The following is a 24,430-nucleotide window of genomic DNA, read 5'->3' as shown; positions in this document are numbered from 1 at the left end:
ACATGTGTGCTGACAATGACCCACTGCTTAGTGAGAAAAGACAAGAATTTCTATAAAAGGGTTAAGTTTCCTTTCCCAAGTAATTTGCTTATCAGAAAAGACAGCATCTGCCATGGTGTTATAACCAGCCTAAATTCTCAAAGGTTAATTATTTGATAAGGTCTCTTGCATCATCTTAGAAGGAAAATGCTACCTTAGATTTTTTGGGGCGGAGGGGAAGAAGAGGAAAGGAAAATGTGGCTTTATACTTTTAAAATAGAATAGCTAATAATTCTCTGGGAAGGCATTAGATCTTTCCTTCCTCTAAGACCTTCTTCTGCATATTTTCCTGCAAATACCTTTCAGATGTCTCCCTTCTAAACAAGTGGCCTATCCATTGTTCAACTATAATTTAGGCTACTGACTTAACCAAATACTGGCTGGTTGGGGGCAGGCGTGGGCCCTTCAAAGTAATAGGTCTACATGTATTCCAGATACACTCTTTCGTCTCTCTTTCCAATCAATCAAGAAATTAATTAATTCAAAACCCAGGCAAAATTAGCATTATAAAACTAATCATTTCTTTTTTGGGGAGAGGGAGAGGGGAGTGAAGAGAAATCAGCAGAAAAAGTTGGCACAACATCTGAAGACAAATATAGCTATTTTTATTCTTTTTATTAATTTATAAGCATATCCAATACAAAAACATTCTTATAACTAACTTTACAATAGGTGTGGTGTACATACAAGTTCTAATACATAAATCATCCTTCAGAAATTTGTGAAACTAGCAGTTTAACACTTTCTCCCATCCATGGTATTCAATAGAAAGTTCTCTTATTTTGGGGTAGGGGATGATTTTTTTCCCCCTAGCAAGTGACACTAGGTAAGAATCTTTTTTCTTTCTTCCTTGTAGAACTCTGATTTGGGTCAGTTTCCAAAGACTAGATTTCCCATTCTTTTTGGAACCAGTCAATTGATTCAGGAGATTCATGTCTCTTTCACCACTTTACAACTGAAATGGTTGCTGCAGCTAACATATGGATAATCACTTCTTTGTGGCTCTTATACACTGCAGTATTTTGGGGAAAACTAACACACAAAACAAAACAAGCCCCAGGAACATATCATTTCAGAGCCAACAACCAGTCAACTCTCACAGTTCCCAACCACTTTCCAAATAGCCTAGTTTTAGGGACAGGTCCACCGTACATATGAAGAATTCTGCCCATTTCATTACACTTTGTCCAGCACTTGGCCCATCCCTGTACTACTGATGCATTCGGCATTAAGAGGAATTAAGTACCACTAGCAAAGGATTTTAACTATTTTTTTTAATGGAGCATGCATATTGATGTATATGGGCTGCTGCTCTAGATACTTTCATAATCCTTGTCCTTACTTTCCATATTCAAGACTGCGTCCCATCTTTTCATTAATGTGCTTTTTCCTCTCAAAGTAACAACTTAAAATGATTTTATATAAGGCAGAAAATAGACCTATGTCTATTATGCGTTTCATAAGTGTGATGAGTAATTTTTCAAAATCTGTCAATTTTGTACTTAGGTTTATCTTTCTAAGACAGAAATTTGAAAAATGCCTCCAGTACAGTTATGGGTAATGCAAAACTTTAATACCTTCTGCATGCTGTTTAATCTCTTCAGAATGATCAGAATGTAGTTTCTCTGAAGAATTTATCCAGTCTCATAGTACTGCTATGTTCCATGTCCTCAAGCTTTCCAGAGATTCATTAGTATTTAATTTGATGTTATTAACTATGAGCATCCAACAGCAAATAGCCTAGCAGTCCAGGCACTCATCTTGAATGTTGGGGGGCTCCAGATTCAAGTCCCCACTCTGCCCGAGGAAAGCCGGAGCTTAGATATAGGATTTTCTCAGAATGATTATTGAAAGTTATTACTTTGTCATCTCTCATTTTTAAGAAGCATTAAGCAGTATGGGATGCCTATAAGCTTCAGAATAAGTGCTATCAACACTTTATGACACACACAAAAAGATAAGTTTAATTCCAGAGTATGCTTCCAAAAGGTTATTGATTAAAACAATGAAAGAACAATTCTGTATTTAAAACCTGGAGGAGAGGTTTTAAAAAAAAAAAAAAAATAGATGTCATAAGCCCATGGGAAAAAAAGAGAGTCATAATGAAAAGTAACTATATTAAAAAAAGTTCTTTGCCCTGATTTCATATGCTGAAAATATGATGGAGTAAGAACATACTCTACAATTAATATCTCTTGTACTTCTCCTTTGGTCAAAGCTGAACAAAGAAATGGAGGTGTGACAGATTGCAATTCTTCACACTGCGTTATTCAAGCAAAAAGCAATAATGCATAGTGAAAAATGTAAGTCTGTTGTGATGTAAAAAAGTTAGCGGGTAATTTAATAAAATAAAGGCAGAAGTCTTTTAGTTCATAATAATCTTTCTAAGGTTGAAACTTTGGAGAGATACTGCAGCCAGTATGCTTTTCTTTGGAACAAGCCTATTTAGAAACTGCTCAATTTGATGTACAATGAAAGCTTGCCCAGACAATTTACTAGATCACCTGAAATACCAGAAACAATACTACACTCATGAGTTTCCTGTGAAGGGAAAAAGTACTCAATCACACCTGTAGTTACGCAAGACATTTAAAACAATAAATAATAATAATGATTTAAAAACTAGTTGGATGAGTCCTCTTGAGATGTAATGACAAGTATGAAATAGGCTCAAGGAAACCCAGTTCTAATAAATACAGGGACTAGTCATCACAGGTTCTCATATATCAATAAATGCTTACTTATAAAATTGGTGTAATATTTAGTAGCAGAGAGTGGGGAGGAGAAAGCATTTTCAATCTGTTTTCTGCAGTCAGTTTTGCATTGGTGACAGGCTACAAAATATGCAAGAACAAGTTACCTGGATTAACTATCCAAATCACTGCTAGTCACTCAGCAGGTTTGACAGCCACCCATGAAGGACCAAATCCGACTCCTATTGACTTTAATGGGAGAAGTATTTATCCTTCAAATCACCCCTCGTTTCTCAACAAGGATTGAAAGTCATTTCACAAAATAAAAATACCCCCAAGCAATCTGGTGGGGAGGGGAGGAGAAGTAGGGAGAGCTGGAAGATTGAGCTGGGTGGCAAGAGTGGAAGGTATGTGGAAATTTGACAGACAAAATAATTGAAGTATGGCTAAAGTTATTTTCTATCAATCTTAAAAAAAAAAAAAGTAATGTATTGTAAGAATCCATTTAATCTGGGCAAACAAGTCAGCATGGCAATTATAGTCTTCCCTAGACCAGGGAGCCACACTGTTAATCTTGTTTTTACATCAGCCACTAACTACTAGAAACATCAGTAGCTATTATTTAAAAGCTCATTTTTCTTTTACTAGATTCCGATCCTGCAGTAAGCTTCATGCGGGCAACACCCAGAGAAAGCCCCACTAGTGAAGGGTCTGCTCCCAGAGTGCTCACTGCAAGAGCGGGGCCTTATTCTTAATTCCTTGATGTTTTAGTCTGTCTCGCTCTGTGATTAAATAGGTCTTCTGCTTTAAAGCTGTGCCTTTGAAAAGAGGATATGTCTTGCTTCTCTGGTGGGTAGCATGTGCATGGCCTTGTTAACATTTAAATTAATGGCAGAAAAAGGTGAACAGTTTTAGTGAAACTGCCAGCTTTGTCAACTGATGATTAATAAGTACCGTTACACATACTGTGAGCCCAAACTATTAGTTGCAAGCGCAATATTTGGTTTGGAGGCTTCATCTGGTGAACACTGACTTTTAGCCTCTTTGTAGAGCAATGAGCCTGAAGTATATACAGTACTTTAGAATTGTTTTAGGTCCCCTATACCTGCACAGCTTACAGGTAGAGAGCTACCAGTACCAACTGAGTGGGAGGGATGAGAGAGAAGTGGAATATTAATTCTGAGGATAAGCAAATTTAGATTTTGTTTATTATTAGAATGTTGGTCAGTAGTGATTTCAGAGACTGATTTATTGACCTCATTAGTGCACGAGAATCAAGAGCTATCAAGTTACAGAAGAATAGGATTTATTTTACAATTTTGTCCAGTGTCTTTTAATGTTCAGACATTTTAAAAGTAAGATTGTAAATATCTAAGTATAATGGTTTCATATGTAGCTTTATGAAAACTCAGGAAAAGCACTGAGGCTTAATAGTATTAAAATGGCAGTTTTGTAATGGAGGTGAAAGGCAGAGAGGTTAGTAGTTCACCATAAGCAAATTTTCAAATTGTATATACTTTTCAAGGAAAGAATGACTAAAACCAAAATGTTCTATGTTTAGCTATAAAATCTGTGGCATACCACACATTTCAGTATTACTTGTATTTAGGTTTTTGTCGTTTAACTCATACAGTCACACACACTGTCTAAAGGGGAAAATCAATCAGGTAATATAAATCCTCAAACCCACTCATTTATATAGAACAGTAATTTCCTTTAGGCTATTGAACATCAATAGTTAAAAAATGAACTGGGTGTATTCCCAGCTTTATTACATTAGTACCAACAAAAAGATAATTATGGAGTCTGAATAATGGTTTACTTTTAAGGGCAATGTATGACGGACATAGATATATGGGGGAAGTTATCATTTTTGCCATTGGGGAATTGCAGTTGTACTAAGGGGAAATTTACCTGGAAACCTTAGATGTATTTTGTAAAATATTTTGTTTCGGATTCTGATTTGTTACTGATTCTCTACACTATATACCTGCTCTTCCAATTTCGGTAGTAGCCAAATGTTCTGCTCTGTTGATTAAAAGAAATAATTTAATACGCTCCCCTTTGTGGCTTGGCTTCTTATTATTGTGTACATCATGAAAAACTAGCTTTGCTCACCAGAATGTGGACCACATCTTGTACTTTCAGTCTTTATACTTTGGCATTTTTAGTGCATATCAAAGACTGTCAGATTCTTTGCTTTAAACATTTGACAATTATAAAAATAAAGCCATTAAAATATCAGTCTTAAATTAATCATATGAAATGTGTTTTCAGTACTTACAGAATCACTGATTATTATACATGGGAAAAAGTGAAATCCCTGAAGCTGACATCTTATATACTTAGAAGGAAGGAAACATCATCCAGGGGTAGAAGTATATGATGGGGAGGGATGCAGAGGAGAGACCTGGACTCTGGGCTAAGAAACAGCTGATACTTGATTTAAATCTAAATACGTACAAGTGTAACAAAAACCGCCCATCCTGGGCTCTTGGGGTGGGAGGTGTGGTACTTTCTAAAGCACGCAAGAGATTTAGGATGGAGCACAAACAGCCTTGAAAGTCAAGAGAGATTTATGATTTTTGGGGCCTAGTTAATTATTTTTAAATGTCTGGGATTGGCAGTGCTGAATTTTTCAAAATTTCCTGAGTGACTTTGGAGCACAAGTCTCAACAACTTTTGTGGAAACACAGGAATTACCATATTGAATCAGACCCTAGGTCCATCTAGTCCAGCATCTTGTCTCCCATAGTGGGCAGCACCAGATGTCTCAGAGGAAAGTATAAGAAGCCCACATCAGGCAGATGGCTTTCAAGAGCATTTGTGCTCCTAAATTACTTAGGAGTTTAGAAAAATCAGTATTGCCAACCCCAATGACTCAAAAACAAGGCACGCTGCGAAAAATGATGAGATTGTTTTTAGTCTCATGATTTTTAAAGCCAAAAACCCAAACATGATTAAATTTGGGTTAGTTTTATTTGTCCTATTCCTCCCCCCCCAAGCCTTTAAAGTGTCAAATTTTCAAGCTTTCTTCCCAACCATTAGAGCTAGATACTTCCATTACAAAAAAAAGTAAACTGAAATTCTTATATTTACATGACTCCAGGAGCCCAGGCTTTAACAAAAACACCAATTATTATGAGCCTCATGATAAAATCAAGAGTTGGGAGCACTGCAATTCTCACCCTCATGGCCCTGGCACTCAATTAAGAAGAATTTCAGAAATAATTACAAAACCAATAAGTTCTTTGGGGCAGCAACTGCCTTTATGGTTTGTTTTTGTACACAGACTAGGCCCTTTGGTTTTACCACAAAACAAATAAATAATATTAGCATTACCACCTATGTACGATACACTCTCCCATTACTATTTCTCAAATACAACATAATTTATACATTTCCTCTCAGACATTTGTTGCTCAAGTTTCCATTAAAAAAACAACTTCATTTTAGGGCAGAAACCAAGCATGGAAAAATTTCAGCCTGAAATGTGAAAGTTTCAAAATGTTAAATACGAGTTTAGAATGAAAACCCAAGCTACAGAAGTGCTGCTATTTCTGCTATAATATTTTGCCAACAGACTGCTTTGTTTTGATCCATAAAAAAATGGAGTAAGAAAGTCAAAGAACTGACTTATTTTGGGATTGATTTTAATGGTCTAAAGCAAGACCCCTATTGGCACAAACCATCACCTACATTTTATCTGCATATTACTGTATATAGAAAGTTGGTGCTCTACCTGCAATACCTTGTACCATTTAAAAATAAGGATATTTTGAACCACATGACTTAACGTTAATGGAAATGTTTTGATTCAAACATATAGAAAAAGAGGGCTTTGCTCTTACTCTAAGGGTTTGTCTACCTATAGAAGTTGCCCCAGTTTAAGGAAAGGTGTGATTTTATACCAATTTAGTTAACCAGGGGCAAACACTTGTGTGTTCACCTGTATACTAGCTGAGCTTGCACCCATAAAATTTACTGATGCAAGCTAATTGGATATAAGCCAGGTTTAAACTGATTTAAAGAGCATCCACACACAGAGTTGCATTGTTTTAACCAAACAGATAGAAAATCGTATTTTTAGTTAAGCGGGTTCAACTCTGTTTAGAACGGGCCTAACCCTCTTTATTCCTTTATGTATGGCTTTTAAAAGCACAAGTGGTAAGATAAGCATTATTTCAAAAATCCTAATGCTTAAGGCTTCAATGAGCAGTGCAAACTGTAAACACCAAAAATGGTGCCTACGAAACTAACTCACTACATGCTTAATCAGGTATGAGTGAAATCTGCTAACTGTGCAGCTGGTTACTGAGAATGTCAATTATGTCAATAATTATGTAATTATACTATATATGCATCAGACATCATCAACCAGGAATGAAAAAAGGATGTGGGAACAGTTAAAATTATTACATGGTAATTTATTGCATAATGCTCAACTCTGTCCAGGGACTAAAAAACTCTGCAGAATTGAGCTTCCTGAAATCAGCCAAAAAGATGTCGCTTTTGTTTTTTGGAGGAGGAGGAGGATAGAAATTCATCCAGTATTTAAATCTCATTCTCCACCCCTAAAAAAATGTACAGATATTTTCCCTGTTTCTTATTAATATGTTTTGATTATAAGTCAAGACTATACTAAAGAAAAAGTATTCAGTGATGCAGTAATCAAATGGCTGGATGTATGTTACTGGTAATCAAGTTACAGGTGATTTTTTTCAAGTGTATTTTGTATAAAATGGGGGAAAATAATCACATTAATATTTTGTAATAAAGGATAATATTTGAGTAAGGGGAATTTGAGGCTTCTATGTCTGGAACAGCCAGGAGCCAACCCCTAACCCCCCCATCAGCTCCCTTTCACCTCATGTAAGGGGAGGGTGGAGGGGTCCCAGTAATAGGTTGGCTGCAACAGTGTTAGGGATTATGTGGAAATGATTAAGGAAACAATGACGACCTACCCTGTGCAATTTATTGCTGAGTACTTCCATATACTTTAAGTGCAGCAATAACCTGATCAATCCTTCCCACCATCATGTAGTAAACGTTTTCACACAGTATCATAATCAGCATATATGCAAGTGTTGGATATGAACATATCACTCTTCACACTCCATGAAGACTTTCTATTTTAAAACATAACTCACCCATGAAGGGCAATAAATATCTATCTCCATTTGTGATAAAGAACCTAATAACTCACTTGGTCTTATTGCATCATATGAGTTATAGGTCTATCACACACGAGTGAAAGGCAATCAGCATCCTTTACCATCAAGATATCACACACTTCACTGAAACAAGCACCATGCTAGGGTCACCTTGAAAACCAGCAAACATTCCAAGTAGAATGTATCTAACTCTTCCTCTTCCCTCTACTCCAGTGGTTTTCAACTTTTCCCATTTACAGACCCCTAAAAAATTTCAAAACGGAGGTGTGGACCCCTTTGGAAATCTTGGACATAGTCTGTGGACCCCCAATTATCCGCAGACCACAAGTTGAAAACCACTGCTCTACTCCAACCCATTGATAATTTCCAATGTTGCATATTCAGGTGAGGAAAGGCTAGAGATCACTTCAGCCAACAACCCTTGTTTTCTGTAAAATTTTATTATCTAATAATTCAAGAGCTTGTGTGTAATAGCTGTTCATTCGAGTTACACACACCTTCAACTGAATATAAAGCAGTGACTTTTGTAAGTGAAAGGTAATTTACCTCCTACAGCATGAACAAGTGGGAAAGGTTCAACATCAGCTACAGTTTTGCAAAGTTGATATGTGGGATGCATGGGGTTTTCTCCAGAGAGGTTCCTAGCTCTTCTGAATAAGCAGTTTTAATGTATCTATTCAGGATTCAGAACAACTAGATATTGAGAGAGACTTTTCAGCTTAACTTCCAGTCCAGTTATTTTACCTAAGTGAAAGCTGGCTCAGCATTTGCCATCTCTGCTTTCACACAAGTTTGGGTACTAAAGTTTAAATCTATAGTTAATTAAGGTTAGTTCCTGCTCTAGTCCAGTCTTTCCTTCCTAATATCCCTCCCAATTGCTGGCTGCCCTGGACAGCCTCTCCTAGCTTCAGACTTTCCTTTGCCACGATGCAGTGAAAATTTGTCCCACCTAGCCACAGGTGTGGGGGCCTCAGACTTACTGCAGAGCGGTCAGTTACAACTCTGCGTTACATCTCAGTCTATCTAGTGAAGTAGGTAAGCATTTTATTTTATTTTAATTGCTGCTATACCTAACAAGGGTGTAGCAGAGACGTAGGTCTTAGGGACTCATCAGGTATCCTTTGCAGTGCCTAGCCCTTTATGCTTCTAATATAAAGTTCATAACTAGTTACATTTCACAGATTTGGAGCTAAAGCTGTAAGTGAACATGCTAGTACTTGCTGCAAATTCACTTTGTAGTTTGGCCCATGTAGTTTATAGCATGTACAGAATGGCAGTACTTCTATGTTTCTTAGTATAATACAGTATGCGAGGGACCAACAACTTTACATGCTGAGAACAGAATACTTGAATATGCAGGAAGATTTTCTGATAAGGAAACAAAGTAACAATTCCTATACCTTTCCTCTGATCACTGTTCAATTAAAACCCAAAAATCTTTCAACAATTAGTGATCTTACCAATTTTTCTTACTTACCATGTAATGTTGAAGAGCTAAGGATGGTAAGGTAGCTAGATTCACATTTCTGGGATTCAATATCCAAGTCTCCAATTTTTAAGATCAGTCGTTTTCCCTGAGGCACTTGAATTTTCTTTTCGCAAACTGTGTAGTTGGGGTAAGTCCCAGGATAGTTCTTGGATGCCAAAGTGCCACTGTCTTGATATACCACCATGTGCCCACATCCATCCCCTGTTTGGAGTGGAAGGGGTGAGGGAGAAAGGAAGAACATATATACAGCATTGTTATCAATAGTGTTACCTAGCAGCTCTGTGTTCTTGGGGAACCAGGGTGCAAAACCCCAACTGCTCACCTGAATACCCCCCCCCCCCCACCACCACCACCACCACCACCACCACCACCCTCTTGCAGGCTGCTTGAACCAGAAATCAAAGACATTCTCAATATGAAAAGGCAGGAGACACAACTGAAACCCTCCCATCAAGGGTGAGACAACTCCCCATGCCTCATAAGCATCTCAGTTAGCACATGAATGGAAAACAGAAGCTTCATCTACATCAAAGATGGAACATGCACGGAATTCTGGGATTGGTACAGCAGGGAATGCACTGAACTCTGGGATTGCTGAAGCAGGGAAGCACTGCATGTTGGGAAATCCCTGCTCTTGATGTAAATGAACTAACACCTGTACACATCCAACTCCGCAGTTATCAGACCATTCTAGGTATTGATATGCAAAACACTATATCCTGGTTGCATTGTGAGCTCTCTCTGAAGGAAAGATGCCCTTCCAAGAATGATCAGCTCCTTTTGTATCCATAAACAAACCTGGGATCTACAAAAAACCCCTATCAGAAATCAAACTTTTGTTCTGATGCTTGGATCCAAACTCTGCATCAGTTCCACTGTAACCTGTCCTCTCTTCCTGACTGATCCTGTTGGGGGCTCTGCCAGACTAAAAAGCACTCCAGACCTTAAGATGACAAGCCTCTTCCTGGAAACCCCTGAACTGCATGGAGTGGTGAGATCAACCCCCGCCCCCTTCTTCCCCCAAAACAACTGGTCTCTCTCCTTCCCCCCCCCTTAGTCCAGGTAGTACTTTCTACTTTTGTAATCAAACCTAGGATAGCTTTCTCCAATACCCCAACTGTAACTGTGTAGTTTTGTAAGCATTTGATTGTGTTTCTCTCCTTGTATGGTTTTACTATTAGTATCATAAGTTCTATATATCTAGCAATAAAATAACTGTTATAATCAAGCTGGTTGCCACTTTCTTTCTCCCCCTCCGTCTCTCTAAACTGCATGTGCTCTTTTGTGTTGTTGTTCCCTATCTTGCTCTGTAGCAACACTTCTTTTAGCTAAGCTAAAGATCCCTGGAGTGCCCAAAACTCCTATGGGGTTTGCTCATCAAGGAGGTTACTGCTAGAACAATTGTGGTGTAAAGGGGGCATATGAAGGGGACAGCCAGGAAGTGCTACTCTGCCTAGCCTATGGGGTCCAAGGGCAAATGAGGGTGCAGCTCAAGTGCTGTTTGACCCAGCCTGATTGATTCCAAGGGGCAATTAAGGGAAGTAGCCAAAAAGGTGCTGTTTGGATCTAGCCTGCTCTATTCTGGTGCGTTGCAAGGGGGCATATAAGGGTAGCCACTGAAAGTGTGGTGTCACCCAGCCTGCTGAGTTCAGGGACACATAAGGGGTCAGCTGAGAGTGCTGATAGCCCGGTCTGCTCAGACGCACTAAGTTGAGCTGAACTGTGTGTGTGTGTGGGGGGGGGGAGGTGGGGGGGGGGGTGTTATTTGAATCTGGTGCTGGAGGAACCCAGCCCTGAAAACCTTAGGTCCTGCAGGATACCTCCATTGGGAGGGGGCTTGTAGCCCTATGAACACACAAGTAACACAAGCAGTACATTAGTAGAATCACACCCCCCTTCCAGGAAGGTAACCCTAATAAATAAGCACACCCCAAGGTGAAGGGCAAATCTGGTAACAATAGTCCTTCACCACTTTCAAAATTAAAGCATTTTATTTTGTCCTCCTCAGTTTAATTATTATCGTATAGGAGATGTCCTTGTAAATTTAAAAATTGATGGAGTCACAGCATCTTTCTTTTAAAACAGTAAGAGGAGTGAGGGGAAATGTGGTTGTTGTGTACCAAGATCTGCAGAAACTACTGTTTCAAGTTTGAAGGAATTCATGTACAGGTGAATTTATCTTAGTTTTCTATTTTAGAGCCAAACCCTGCTGAGAATACAAGCACATAATATAGCATCTGGCAATCATGATTTTGCCATCAATATATTTCTCCCAGTTACCACTGCTTGTTTCAGTGAAATACGATGTACAGTATTGTTAGGAGAGAAGGAAGTTGGACCATATGTGAAAGCACAGGGAGAATTTAACCATACACTATTCCACCACTATTATAGTGGAGTTGATTCTCTTCTCTTCTCTCCACTTGTACAATGCACACACAGACACACACATCCTGAGTGGGTGGTGGAGCAAAGACACTACAGGATGGTTTAGAGCCACTGAAAGTGCACAACTGTCAGTTACAGCATTAGGTATGACAACTGGAAAGGGCAAATGAAAATTCAAGAAAACATGGTTAGAATAGGCGGGACAGAAATTGAATACAGAAAGCAATAGTTAAAGGAAAGGAGAAACATAGGTACGGTGAGGAGACTCAGATTATTAAGGAAGCAATACACAGTGTAAGCGAGAGTAAGTGTACCTGTAATTTGAAGTTTATCTTTTAAAAAGTCTTAAGCAAACACCTGCCTCTGGTTTTCCCAGTGAAATCAATGGAACTTCTTGAATAACTAAAGTTACTCACCTGCATAAGTGCTTGCAGGGTCAGGTCCTCAGATTTTAAACTCTTGGGGGCATAGATGGTCTTTACCTTCGTATCGTGTACAACATTTGTATCAGTGCTAAAATATTGACAACTACTATTAATGTTAGCAAAAAAAATAATAATACTTCAGAATGGCTGAAGATTCTCACGTTCACTGTAATTACCAGAAATTTACATTGGGCTACTTCGGTCAAACTGTCATACCCTTTCTGTTTTAAACAATCAAGAGAAAAATACTTAAGATTTGTTTGGGTGAAACAGTAACTAACAACGAAGTGCTGATGAAGAAGCGTGATATGTTAGCAACAAAAAAGGTGACATAATGTGCAAAGACACGCTCCGACCTGTCAAACTTTTACACGATACTGTATAATTACAGTGCCATCATTCCATGCACATACTTTTCACAGAGAGCAGCACTTATTTTAAAGCTTTATCATCATTACTAGCTTACATTGCTTGGAAAAAGAGATGAACAGGAAATGAAAATTCAGACTCCTACCACTATAAAACCAAATTCCATTAAATGTGATTCTAATCCCTACTATTCACATTATAAGGCTTGAAGTTGTTTTCAGCTAACAAGTTGTAGGTCGAAACTCATTTAAATGGCCAACAAGCATACCTGAGCCTCAAGGACAATGGGTAGTGTAAGCATCTGATGGCTCAGGAAGCCAGATGTCCTCTTAGTGATTCTAATTCCAATGAGAACAGCACATTTGCTTTTAGAATTTCTGTCTCACCTGCCACCTATCTGTAAGGACCCCCCTCCTTCTTCCTCCACCCTATCCCCGCCCTGAGTGTAGCCCTAGGATCCTTGATGTAAGTAGAGTGATTAAAGTGTATCTGCATGTATGTAACGACCATTATCACTGTTGTTCTCTCTGGATGGGACAATGTCTGTATTTGTAAGTGAATGGATAAAGAATTTAAAATGTACTACATCATCGATAAGAAAGTGTATATAATTGACCACTCTAACACCATGAAGTTGAAGATGATTTATCAGACTTCCCAGTATCGTGAATAAACCTCTTCAGTATTGTCTGTGCTGCCTGATTCTTGGAGAAAGAATCCTTCGTGCTTTACAACACTATTGGAAAAACACACACTAAAAAACCCCTTTGTTGTAGTGGCTCTCTCTACTTTTGATGTAACAGGCAAGTGGTAAGGATAAACAACAATTTAGGTTTTTGAGCAGCTTTGTTCACCACCTTCAGTGGTACTATCCCTGCCTAGCAATATAAATATAACTATCACTTGGTAGCAACATCTATGGGTAAGCACATATTTGTCTACCCGCAGAAGTTGCACCGATGTAGGACTTATTCATACAATGCAATCGAAAAAGGTATTTTGGAAGAGTACATTCACACTATGTTATGAATGTATAAGTCTTACTACAATGCTTGTGTCTACACAGAAGCATGGTGTTATGGGTAAAGGTGCGATGCACTGTCAGTAGGTATCCCCGTGTCTTCCATTACAGTTACCAATATATAGTTAAATATTGACTTGAATGTGTCTTCACCCACATAGATCCATTGGCAGAATCAGAGGATCGGTAGCAATCAGTCCTCACTTAGGTGTGTTGCCTTTACCAAAATTTGAAAGAATTTGGTTTTAATTAAATTTGACCATTTAAATTAATTTCATGTGTGTGCAAAACCTAATCACTTAATGTTAAAGTTGTGTACTTATAAAGATCATGTACTTAAATTTTCTTAGTGTGCAGTACACATCCCACCGCACCTAAAGAATGTCAACACACCCCATACCCAGAAACTGTGAAAATTCCTTTGGTTTAAATCAGTGGAGCTTTTAAGTTCTGATTGCTGAGAAGCTCTGAGATTCTCTTTCCCTTTTCTTTGTTTCTTAAAAAAAATCAAAAATAAAATAAAACAAAAATTGAGGAAATTAAATGCAAAAAATACACAAATACAACTCTAAAGTTGTGGAGTGGAAATCACAAACTTAGGAAACATAAAAGTTCTCAACAATATCAAATTGTTGTTGGCTATACTTGGTAACATTTTGCCATGTTATACTGGCATAAACCAAAGGGCCTCTGTGGTGAAAAATGCACTCAGATCCCCTGGTGGACAGAAAAACCTACCACAATCATGCAAGGTAGTGGCAACTCTACCTTCTGATCTAGAACCAACAGAACTCAGAAAGCAAAGGCCAGGGCATCATGGGGCTGCACCAATTCATTACATCTCCTAGACAGTTTCTGTGCGCAGGACTTATCCTGGTTACTGGGCTAGCTGCACCTCTGCCCCCTTTGTCCTTCTGAATCCACCCCTCACATCTCTGGCCTCGTGTCTTGACCGATCCTGGGTGAAACTCTGAGCTCTGAGCTACAGTCCCCTGTGTATCAACTGTTCTTACCTAACAGGTCTAACTGAGTTCAGCACCTGATGTCCGTTTGGGAGCCTATGACCAGTGGTTTATATAGTGCTCAGACAGCTTTCTTAAACTACTATTTATTGTAACAGTAAGAACAAAGAATTTAGAGAAAAAGGATTTTAAAAACAAAACAAAACAAAAACAGTCTACACATGTCAGGGTTACTATGCCCTGACGGTAAACTAGGCAGGCCTAATGTCTTCGGAGATGGCCATAGTGGGACACTGGATGGGGTGGGCCAGGGTTCTGGGGTTGTACTGAGCATTCTCTCTCTCAGGTGCATGGCTGACTTGCTGATGTTCAGAGTCTAATGGATGGCCATATGTGGGGTCTGGTGCATCTTGGTCTCAGTGTTGGTTATTGGGTTGAGTTTAGGTGCTGGGCGGTGTTGGTGGCCTGTGATATATAGGAAGTCAGACATTATCTGGTGGTCTCTTCTGGCCTTAAACACTGACTATGACACCCCAGCAGGTGCCTTTGTCTCAGTATGGCTCCCCTGAACAACCACCTCCCTCTCTTGTGATAGAATCCCTTTTTAACTCCAGCTATAATTCTTCTGATCTCTTGTGTTCCTGGCCTTTTCCTGCCCTGGCACTGTCTCTTAACAATCCTCAGGAGTTTGTGGAGAAGTACCTTTATCTTGAGCCAGATTTTCCTGCTTATATTTCTCCCAGCAACCCCCTATTAAACTGAACCAATATATTCATACACTAAACATACCAATAACCAGGTCAACATACAATAGTCATAAGATAAAAAGCTGCTCCAAATCCATCACAGGGCACTAGTGGCCCTAATCTAAAGTTGCCCTCTCCAAATGAATGGCTCCTAGGGCACCTGTCCCCATTGGTGCAGGAAGTCGCAATTTTTACCCCGTCCCAAAGGGGTGATTCTAGGTTGCATTTTCTATTCCTGTTTTTGGGGTAACATGAGCAGCGGCATTATCATCACTTACAAATTTTACATAGGTCAATTTTAAAAGCAACCATAGCAAGCTACAACTGGAAACTGATCAATCGTTTTCAAGGCTCTGCTCCTGCCACTTTTAAAATTGCAGAGCATTCCAAGAGAGCTAGGCCAGGACTACACTTGGAAAGCTTTGCCAGCATAGTTAGATCCATATACTATACAGGTAAAGTGCTCCTAGTTTGGATGCAGCTAAACTTGCAAAACTGTGCTTTTACCTATATAGTTCATTCCAGCCCCTTCTGAGCAAAATAAGCTATACTGGCAAAAGCTCCGTTTTACTGGTACAACTGCATCTACAGTAGGAGCTTTCGCCAGGACAGCTGTGTCAGAGATCAGACCCCTGACTGACCCCAGCAAAAATCTGTTGTGTAGACCTGGCCTAGGCTGTCCTTTCACTCGGATCATAACAAAAATCTCTTCCCCAAGTTGAACTCCGTTTTCTGTATGCTCAGACACCTACTCACAACCAAATTAGCAATACCAAGTCTCCTTTGAGGTGAGGAATTAAATGTTATTTTGTGACTCCCTTTGGAATCTAGTTGGCGCGCTCATGCAAATACTCAAGATGATGAAATATAAGTGCCGATGGCTTTTCTGCAGTTCTCCCTACCGCCCATGAGCTCACTGTTCATCTCAGTGGAGTACACGACAAAAGCATCTATAGCACAAAGAGCAAAATATTTAAGCATTTGGGCTTTTTTTTTTTTTTTTAAATGAAAATCTTAAATTTTCTTTGGAAAGCAGATGCAGTCTATTTAAAATGTTTAAAATTTGTTTCTCAAAGGAAAATTGGTTTTTCAAAAAGTTTTGATGGAAAAATGGAGTAGCCCCACACAAACCATTTTATTTAAATCTCATGATTGGCATTACTGTAACCGTCATGCAGAATGAGCCATCACTTTGACAAAACCTTGCATTCCCATAATGCCAACTATTAAAGCCTGGCCCAGTACTACTCTAAGATGACCAGCCTGTTGTGTGATGACTCAGTCATCGGCTCTCACATGTTTCCAAGCTAGCTGGGTCTGGGTCGAGTCCAGTCACTGCTTCTAGCTCCTTGTCTGAACCCTTCTTTGAGATATGGGTGCCACCGACAGCTACCCTTCACTCTGAAATCAGCATCCTAGACCATCTGAGCCTCTCAGTCACTTACACATGCTCCCCCAGAGCTCCACCTAGGCTGAGGACACTCCGGGCTTCGAGTTTAATCACTTTATGAAAAATACGGCAGGAAAGCAAGGTACGCAGGCTTAGGAAAGCCATTTCTTATCCACAGAAACTTCACTAGTAAAAGTTACAAATCTTTAAAAATAAGAGTCCTGAGACACACCCTCCGATAGTCCAAGATCACTCCTTTCTGCAAGTTCAAGGTTTGTCAGCGTTTCAGGCTAGACAGAGTCTTTCCAGCCCTCTCTCCAGTAAGCAATTCTGACGTGGAACTGCACCAGCAGTTACATACCCTGTGTTCAGGTATTCCAAACCACCAAGTCAGAGCAGGTTTTCATGACAAAGTGACAGAAATGCCCAAGTTCTGTCTTCACAAGTGGCTTAGCAATGGTGCAACCGTGCTGTTGTTGAAATAGGACTTTTCTGGTGTCATAAATAAAGGAGCAATCTTAGAGGGTTTCAGGATCTAAACTATTTATAGAATGCACCATAACCTCAGCCTTCTCATTACCTCCTGATGGCCTCCTATACATATTGAAAAAGAAGAGTAACAATGGAGCCCAAGATACCTCTGAACAATACATTTGCTCACAACAAGACTCCTTTGCAGCATTTGGCACTACAAAACTGGAATCCTGTTAAGGGCTTGCTGTCTAGGGAGTTGGGGTGAGATCAGTCATTACAAAAAAAGGCAGGCTTTGGAAAACTCAAACAAACAATCGGGTGCTGAATCTTCAACTGGTGCAAACTCATCTACCTCCACTGACTTCAATGGAAAGCCATTTACACCAGGGGAGAATCTGCCCCAGGGAGTCCAATAGGTGAAAAAGCATATATTAATTTGTAATGCATGATCTGCCCAATGACAGGCAATTTTTAGGAATCCAGCTCTCTAGCCTCCACACTACGCCTCCTTCACAACATCTCGTGGAGATCAGAGACAAAAGCAGAGTTATCACAGCTGATACTTTAATTAAAAAAAAAAAGTTCCTAACTAAAAACTGAAAATTAAGGCAAGTATAGTATCATTAGAAAGTGCACCAGGTAGGTGATTAATAACATTTAAATTAGAATAAAAAGAGAATCTGTGAGGTTAAAGAAGAAGCCAGCTTCTTTGCAACATGCTCAACTGAGAAAGAAAAAATAAAACTGCTTGTAATGTATTTTCTTTTAATTGTATCCACACACATTTGTCTGTATTAGGTTCTCAGGAAACATCGTAACCCACATGCTCCAACATCTCAGCAATCACTTAGCTGCCAAAGCAAAGCACAGGGAGCAGCTTGGTGGTGGAGGAGAAACAAAGGACCTTTGTAGTATATTGTTTTGTCAGACCAAATTGTTTACTTACTGACATCAAAGGAAGAAATAGCAGCAGGAAGTCAAACAAACTAGAAGGTATTTTTCTCAGACATTTACTGTAACCGCTCTCTTTGAGCAGTAAGGAGAAAGCAGCAAATGATCCTAAATTAGTTCCACAGCAGAAGCACAATAAATCAACAATTTTTACCACGAATCTAGCTCAAATGGTCTTTCAAACCATTCTGAAGTTTATTTAAACGTGACCCAGTGTAACACCATGACATTCACATTTTAGAGATCAGTTACAGGCCTAGCTTTCTCTTCCATTCCATCCCACAAACAGAGCTCAGTAGACTTCCCAATTAGACCACCTCTTGATGGGCCATATATGAAACCATCAAGGTAAACTAGACCACCGCTACCAAGTAACTAAGAAAGACACTGTCTACCATTTTTAAGCTCCTCATTTAGTAAAATAAAGAAGTGTTCCATATTCCCAAGGTTCCCTTGATACGCTCCATGGATTATTTTAAAGTTAAACAGTTAAAAAAATTATTCTCTCTATACCCATAAACACAAAAGTCTCAATTCCTCCACAGTGACCTAAACAATGTTGATTTTGTTAGCTTGCCATGAACATCTGCAGAGTTTCCACCATGCCAAAAATCCTCTCTTCTGTGCAGAAGCCAGGGGATAGAGGTAAAAACTACAGCGATAAAAGCTTTTATTTACTAAGATTTCCCCCTACTAAAACATAAAAGAAAGCAGTAATTTTTTTAAGGATTAAATCATCACACTGATTGGAAATCACGTTTCTCTAAAGTGGAGAACAGGGGATTAACTTTACACCTGGTTTTCAGATTTGCAGTTTTAAGAACCATCACAATTAATTCTATTTACGCTAACTCAGATTCGAATCTGAAGTCCTAACATTATAACCCATGGGATTTTGCATCCCTAACAGATTTGGAAGGAATGACTCTTAAAGACCATATGGACAGGAAGTATCACGTCAACATACACATGCTAAGGACATTCTCCATTTGCAGGCATCCCCCTACTCACTTAGAAAGGAGAGAATGCCACCAGTGGCATTGTCACCAGCTGACCAGATTCATTTATGCATGGAAATCAAGAAATAAAAAACAGTTTAGCTCAACTCAGAAGCCATGCCGCCAGGGAAAGTGTACATACAGACAGCTCCTGCAAATCATTCCCCCGGCACTGAGAATCCTCTGCATGTTTCAAGGGATAACATATACAAGAAACTTGGAGGGGCACCTCTAAGTTTCCCTGCTCTTCTTCCATAGGATGCTCACAGGTCTACCTTTGCTCTTCACCATCTAGGCCAATGTCATCTATAAAAGAAAAATACTAAAAGGGAAAAGTGGTTTTTTATTCATGGTTTCCAGGACTAATAGCTATAGCTAAATTTATTATTAGGATGCCACTTTCAGCACTGGCATTTGTCCTATATGTACGGCAGTTGAAAGCTTGTGGGTGAGAGAAAACTTCTGTCTGAGATCAAGTGAACTCTCTTTAATCCCTACAAACAGAAGGATTTCATTTTATTATAATATTTTTTCCTGCTGGGAAAGCAGTTTTTTATTAGCACTTTGCTTTTACAAACACAACATAGAACTGTGACAGATCACCTTACTTTTTGCATGCGTGTTTGGGAAGAGATATGAAGACATCTCTACTTATGCAAAAATATGTCTGGGTCCTTCCAAGAACAACTGTGTAAATTCCAGGGGTTCCCATTATGGAAAACTGAAATACTGATTTAAGACAAGCCCTGATCTACATGTTCTCCGCTATATAAATTACTACTTTGAGCTGGGCTGGGGAAACTATTGTGCAGCCTTTCCAACCAGACCCAATTTTGGGTTGCCATAGAATGACTAAAGGAGACCTGGACACAACATCATGTTAAGGGACTGACAAATCCACAGAAGACAGGCACTTCAGAGATAAACAATGCTGCTCCATTCTTCAGTCACCGCAATGAGCTAGAACAGCAGGAAGATGACAACACCTCAGAAGAGCAGATTAAATTATGTAAACTGAGATACCACAACACAAAGGGATGAAATCCCAGAATTCCCTTCTTGTTATGACATCAATCAGACAGATACAATGATTAAGACAAGGTCTTAGTTGGTACATTAGTCATATAGGCAACAGCCTTGTGGAAAAAAGGTGACTATGTGCAATTTAAAGTTAGTTGTGACAACAAAGAACACATTCCTTTTGTCAATCCCCTATGCAATATTCCGAAGACATGCCTCACAGCTGACTCACAAGATGTCATGATTCCATTAATTTTAAGAGCAATAGCTGTCATTAGCCATCCCAGACACAAAATTCCTGTTTCTCCTTTCCCTAGGTCAGCATACCTTGGAGCAGTCAGTCCTTTTCATGCTAATTACAGTCATCCTTCGACAGTAATAAATGCTTCTCTGCATACTGCAATTTAAATGGAACCAAAAACCTTAGCCACCCAAAATTACTGGTAACCTTTGAAAATTTAAGTAACAGATTTTTAAATCCAGTCTCACCTCCTGCATAACAGGCCACCAAACCTCACTCAGTGATTTCTGCATCAAGCTCCTAACTTCTGGTGGAGCTATCATGTATCTTTTAGAAAAATATGCTGTCTGGCTTTAAAGACTTCAAGTGACAGAAAATCCACCGTGTCCCTAGGTAAGTTCTTCCAATGGTTAATTATCCTGACCGCTGAAATATTTGTACTTTTTTTCTAATCTAAATTTGTCTCCTACAATCCTGCCTGGAAATTGAAGTCAAATACCGTGGTGGAAAAATTCCTGTATCAGCATACCCACCCACACACACACCCTGGCCTTGGTAAGATGAGAAATGAAAGTTGATCAGAAGTCTGAGCAGCAAAAAAACTCTTTGTAGGATAGATGCCCATAATGGAATGGGGAGAAAAGAGAATGGCCAGCAGAAGTAAAGAGGGAAAAACCAGAACCCTGGAACATAACAAACTTTAACAAACACAGAGAAGTGTTAAGTAAGGTCCTATGGAAAGAAAACCTAACAGTTAATGGAATTCAGAAGAGCTGACAGTTTCTCAAAGAGACAATACTAAAGGCATAACAGCAAACCACCCCGATGCAAAGGAAAGATAACAAGAAGCCAAAATGGCTCCACCAGGAGCTTTTTAATGATCTGAAAAATCAAAAAGGAATCCACAAATAGTTGAAACATGGACTAATTGCTACAGATTAATACAAAAAAATAGTACAAGCATGCAGAGACAAAATCAGAAAGGTTAAGACACAAAATGAGTTACACCTAACAAGAGGCATAAAAGGCAGTAAGAAGAGGTTCTATAAATACATTAGGAGCAAGAGAATGGTGAAGACAAGTGCAGCATGGAAGGAGAGAGAAATAATGGATGACACCAAGAAGGCTGAGGTGTTTAATGCCTATTTTGTTTCAATCTTCACTAAAAAGGGTAATTGTGACCAGAGGCTAAAACACAATTAATATTAATGACAAAGGGGGAAGAAACACAATCTAGAATAGGGAAAATAGGCCAAAGAATATTCAAATAAGTTAGATGTATTCAAGTCAGCAAGGCATGATGAAATTCACCCTAAGGTACTCAAAGAATTAGATAAAGCAAATCTCAAAACTGCTAACAATTATCTTCGAGAATTCATGGAGGACAGGTGAACTGGAGAAAGGCAAAGATAGTACCTTTAAAAAGTAGCATCTTTAAAAAGGGGAATAAATAGCACTCATGGAATTATAGACCTGTCAGCCTCACATTGATACCTGGAAAGATACTAGAACAAATTATTAAACAATCAACAAACACCTAGAGGAAAAACAGAATAAAGAAATAGACAACATGGATTTGTCAAGAACAAATCATGCCAAATCAACATAATTTTCTTCTTTGACAGGGTTACTGGCCTAGCAGACAGGAGGAGGCAGTAGGCAATATGCATGACATATCTTGATTTTAGTAAGGCTTTTGACACAGTCCCACATAATTTCCATAAGCAAACTAGGGAAACATGGTCTAGGTGAAATCACTACAAGATGGATACACAATTGGTTGAAATACCATACCCAGCGTAATTATCAATGGTTTGCTGTCAAACTGGGATAATGTATCCAATGGGGTCCTGCTGGGACTTCTCCTTGTACTATTCAACACATTTTCATTAATAACCTAGACAATGGAGTGGACAGTATGCATATAAAAATCTGCAAATAACACCACACTGGGAAGAGCTGCATACACTTTTGAGATCAGAATTAGAATTCAAAAGGCCCTTAAATTGGAAAACTGGTCTGAATCCAGGAAGTTGAAATTCAATGATAAGTGAAGTACTTCACACTTAGGAAGTAAAAAATCAAATACACAAACTATACAATGGGGAATAACTGGCTAGGTAGTAGTACTGCTAAAAAGGATTTGGGGGTCACGGTAGATCACAAACTGAATGTGAGCCAACAATGTGATGCAGTTGCAAAAAAAAGCAAATACCATTCTGAGGTGTATTAACAGGAGTGTTGTAAGAAAGACTCAGGAGGTAGTTGTCCCGTTCTACTTGGCATTGGTGAGGCCTCAGCTGAAGTATTGTGTCCAGTTTTGGGTCAAGAAAAAAAAAATGGATCAATTGGAGAGCATCCAGAGGGGGCAGGGCAGGGAGTGTGAAATAGCAAGAACTTATAAAGGGAATTTTTTCAAGTATTAATAATAGAAACGTATCCTCTTTAAAATGCCAAAGCCTTTGGAAGCTGTAGGTTTTTTACTTCCATATCATGAAGGCAGCTCAGCAGGATATCCAGTCATTATGCCAATTATGTAAAGTTAGGTCACAGAATCAGTGCCTTATTGTGTTACGACTAACTGGTATGTGTGTGTGTCTCTGTGTGCATATACGTACATGCGCATGCAGGTATTGCTACTACTCACTTCACTGAGCAGCTCCATCATCTTCAATATCTTGCTCAGGTGTAGCTATTCCTCTCTCCTTACCCACTATGACTGACACTGAAATTTCATTTATATTCATCTTACTTCAGAGGCAGTACTTTAAATGCAGTATTCTCAGTCTCCAAAATTAATGGAGAAGAGTGTAATTTTCTCTATATTTAGACTTCAGAATCAACCACTGTGATCTCGCTTGCACAGATGTAAACCAAGAATAACTGACTGTTGAAGTCAAGGGAGTTACACAATGTAGAACTGGTGTGAGACAAGAATCAGGATCAATATCCTGAAGAGAATATCTTCAAGTCGTCAAACAGAAGTTGTACATCTCTCAATTCTGTGAATAGTGGACCATATTGAGGTAAAAAATTGTAGGAATTCATATTTTTCACACTCCTGTGCTACCACAGCAGTGACAATAAGATTCATAACACTTCACACAAACATTCTGGTTTAATGAGTAAAAGAACTCACCTATGATTTAATGGGTTTTAGGTTTATTCTTACTACTGCACTGAGAAAAATCTAACTTGTTTTCCACACATGATCCTTGGTATAATATGAGGGAACACATCCAGAACTACCCTCTATGTTTTCATAATTTGAAATAAAATAAATAAGTACGATTTTATTCATCAGGCAGACAAACATCGGGAAGATTACATCAGTATGACTTCAACCCTAGATGTCAAAGCATTATGCAGACTGAATCCAATATTATTTATTTAATTAGCTTGGAATAGTAGCGGTGAGAAATGTGATTAGGGTAAACGCTGATTTAAAAACTGGATGAAAACAAGGTTTCTGCAGCATCTGATACATGGGAATCAAAGTTCAGTCAGTGTTATAGTACCAATTAAAGGCAATATTACAAAACACTATTGAGATATGATAGCTCTTTCATAGTTGAGCTTCCAAGCCACTTCCAACACAAAAGTCCTATTTTAACACCCTGTATCTTTAGCTTGGAAAAATTGATTTGGCCTGAAAATTCCCAGATTTACTCTGAAGGCAAAGAAGAGCACCACTTCTGCATAGACTGAAATCAATTAATTTAAAGGACATTAAAAATTACTCTGATTCGAAACTGCCTTATCTGATGTTTGTCTCTTTAGTTAAGTCTTCTTGAAAAGTTACATGCTGGCTATATTTAAAGAAATTATGAAAAGTTAGTTTTGTTGTTCGAATTCACTAGGAACACGATTGGGCCCCAATGGAAAGTATTTTTGTTTGCTTGTTTGAAATTTATGCAAAGTTTTCTGAATGGCAAATTGTGTGTCATGCAAGAACATCCAATAAGATCATTAACTGTAACAAAGCTAGTTCTTGAACCTCGTCTTTACAAGCTAGCGTTCACAACACCAACTAGCTCTCAAATAACACCA

The 24,430-nt window shown here is 38.8% G+C and overlaps 1 protein-coding gene across 1 annotated transcript in view; it reads right to left on the bottom strand.

Annotated features, from left to right (window-relative positions):
* DCBLD1 (discoidin, CUB and LCCL domain containing 1) overlaps positions 1 to 24,430 on the bottom strand; it is a 70,947-nt gene that overhangs the window by 36,908 nt on the left and 9,609 nt on the right. Inside the window, exon 2 of the mRNA XM_067546643.1 lies at positions 9,384 to 9,596. Within this exon, the coding sequence (XP_067402744.1) occupies positions 9,384 to 9,596 (213 nt within the window). The remainder of the gene's footprint in view (positions 1 to 9,383; positions 9,597 to 24,430) is intronic.

Source organism: Emydura macquarii, unplaced genomic scaffold, assembly GCF_026122565.2.
Source record: "Emydura macquarii macquarii isolate MOO-44397 ecotype Brisbane River unplaced genomic scaffold, CSIRO-AGI_Emac_v2 contig_1146, whole genome shotgun sequence".
Taxonomy (NCBI): domain Eukaryota; kingdom Metazoa; phylum Chordata; order Testudines; family Chelidae; genus Emydura; species Emydura macquarii.
This window is presented reverse-complemented; position numbering and strand designations above follow the sequence as displayed.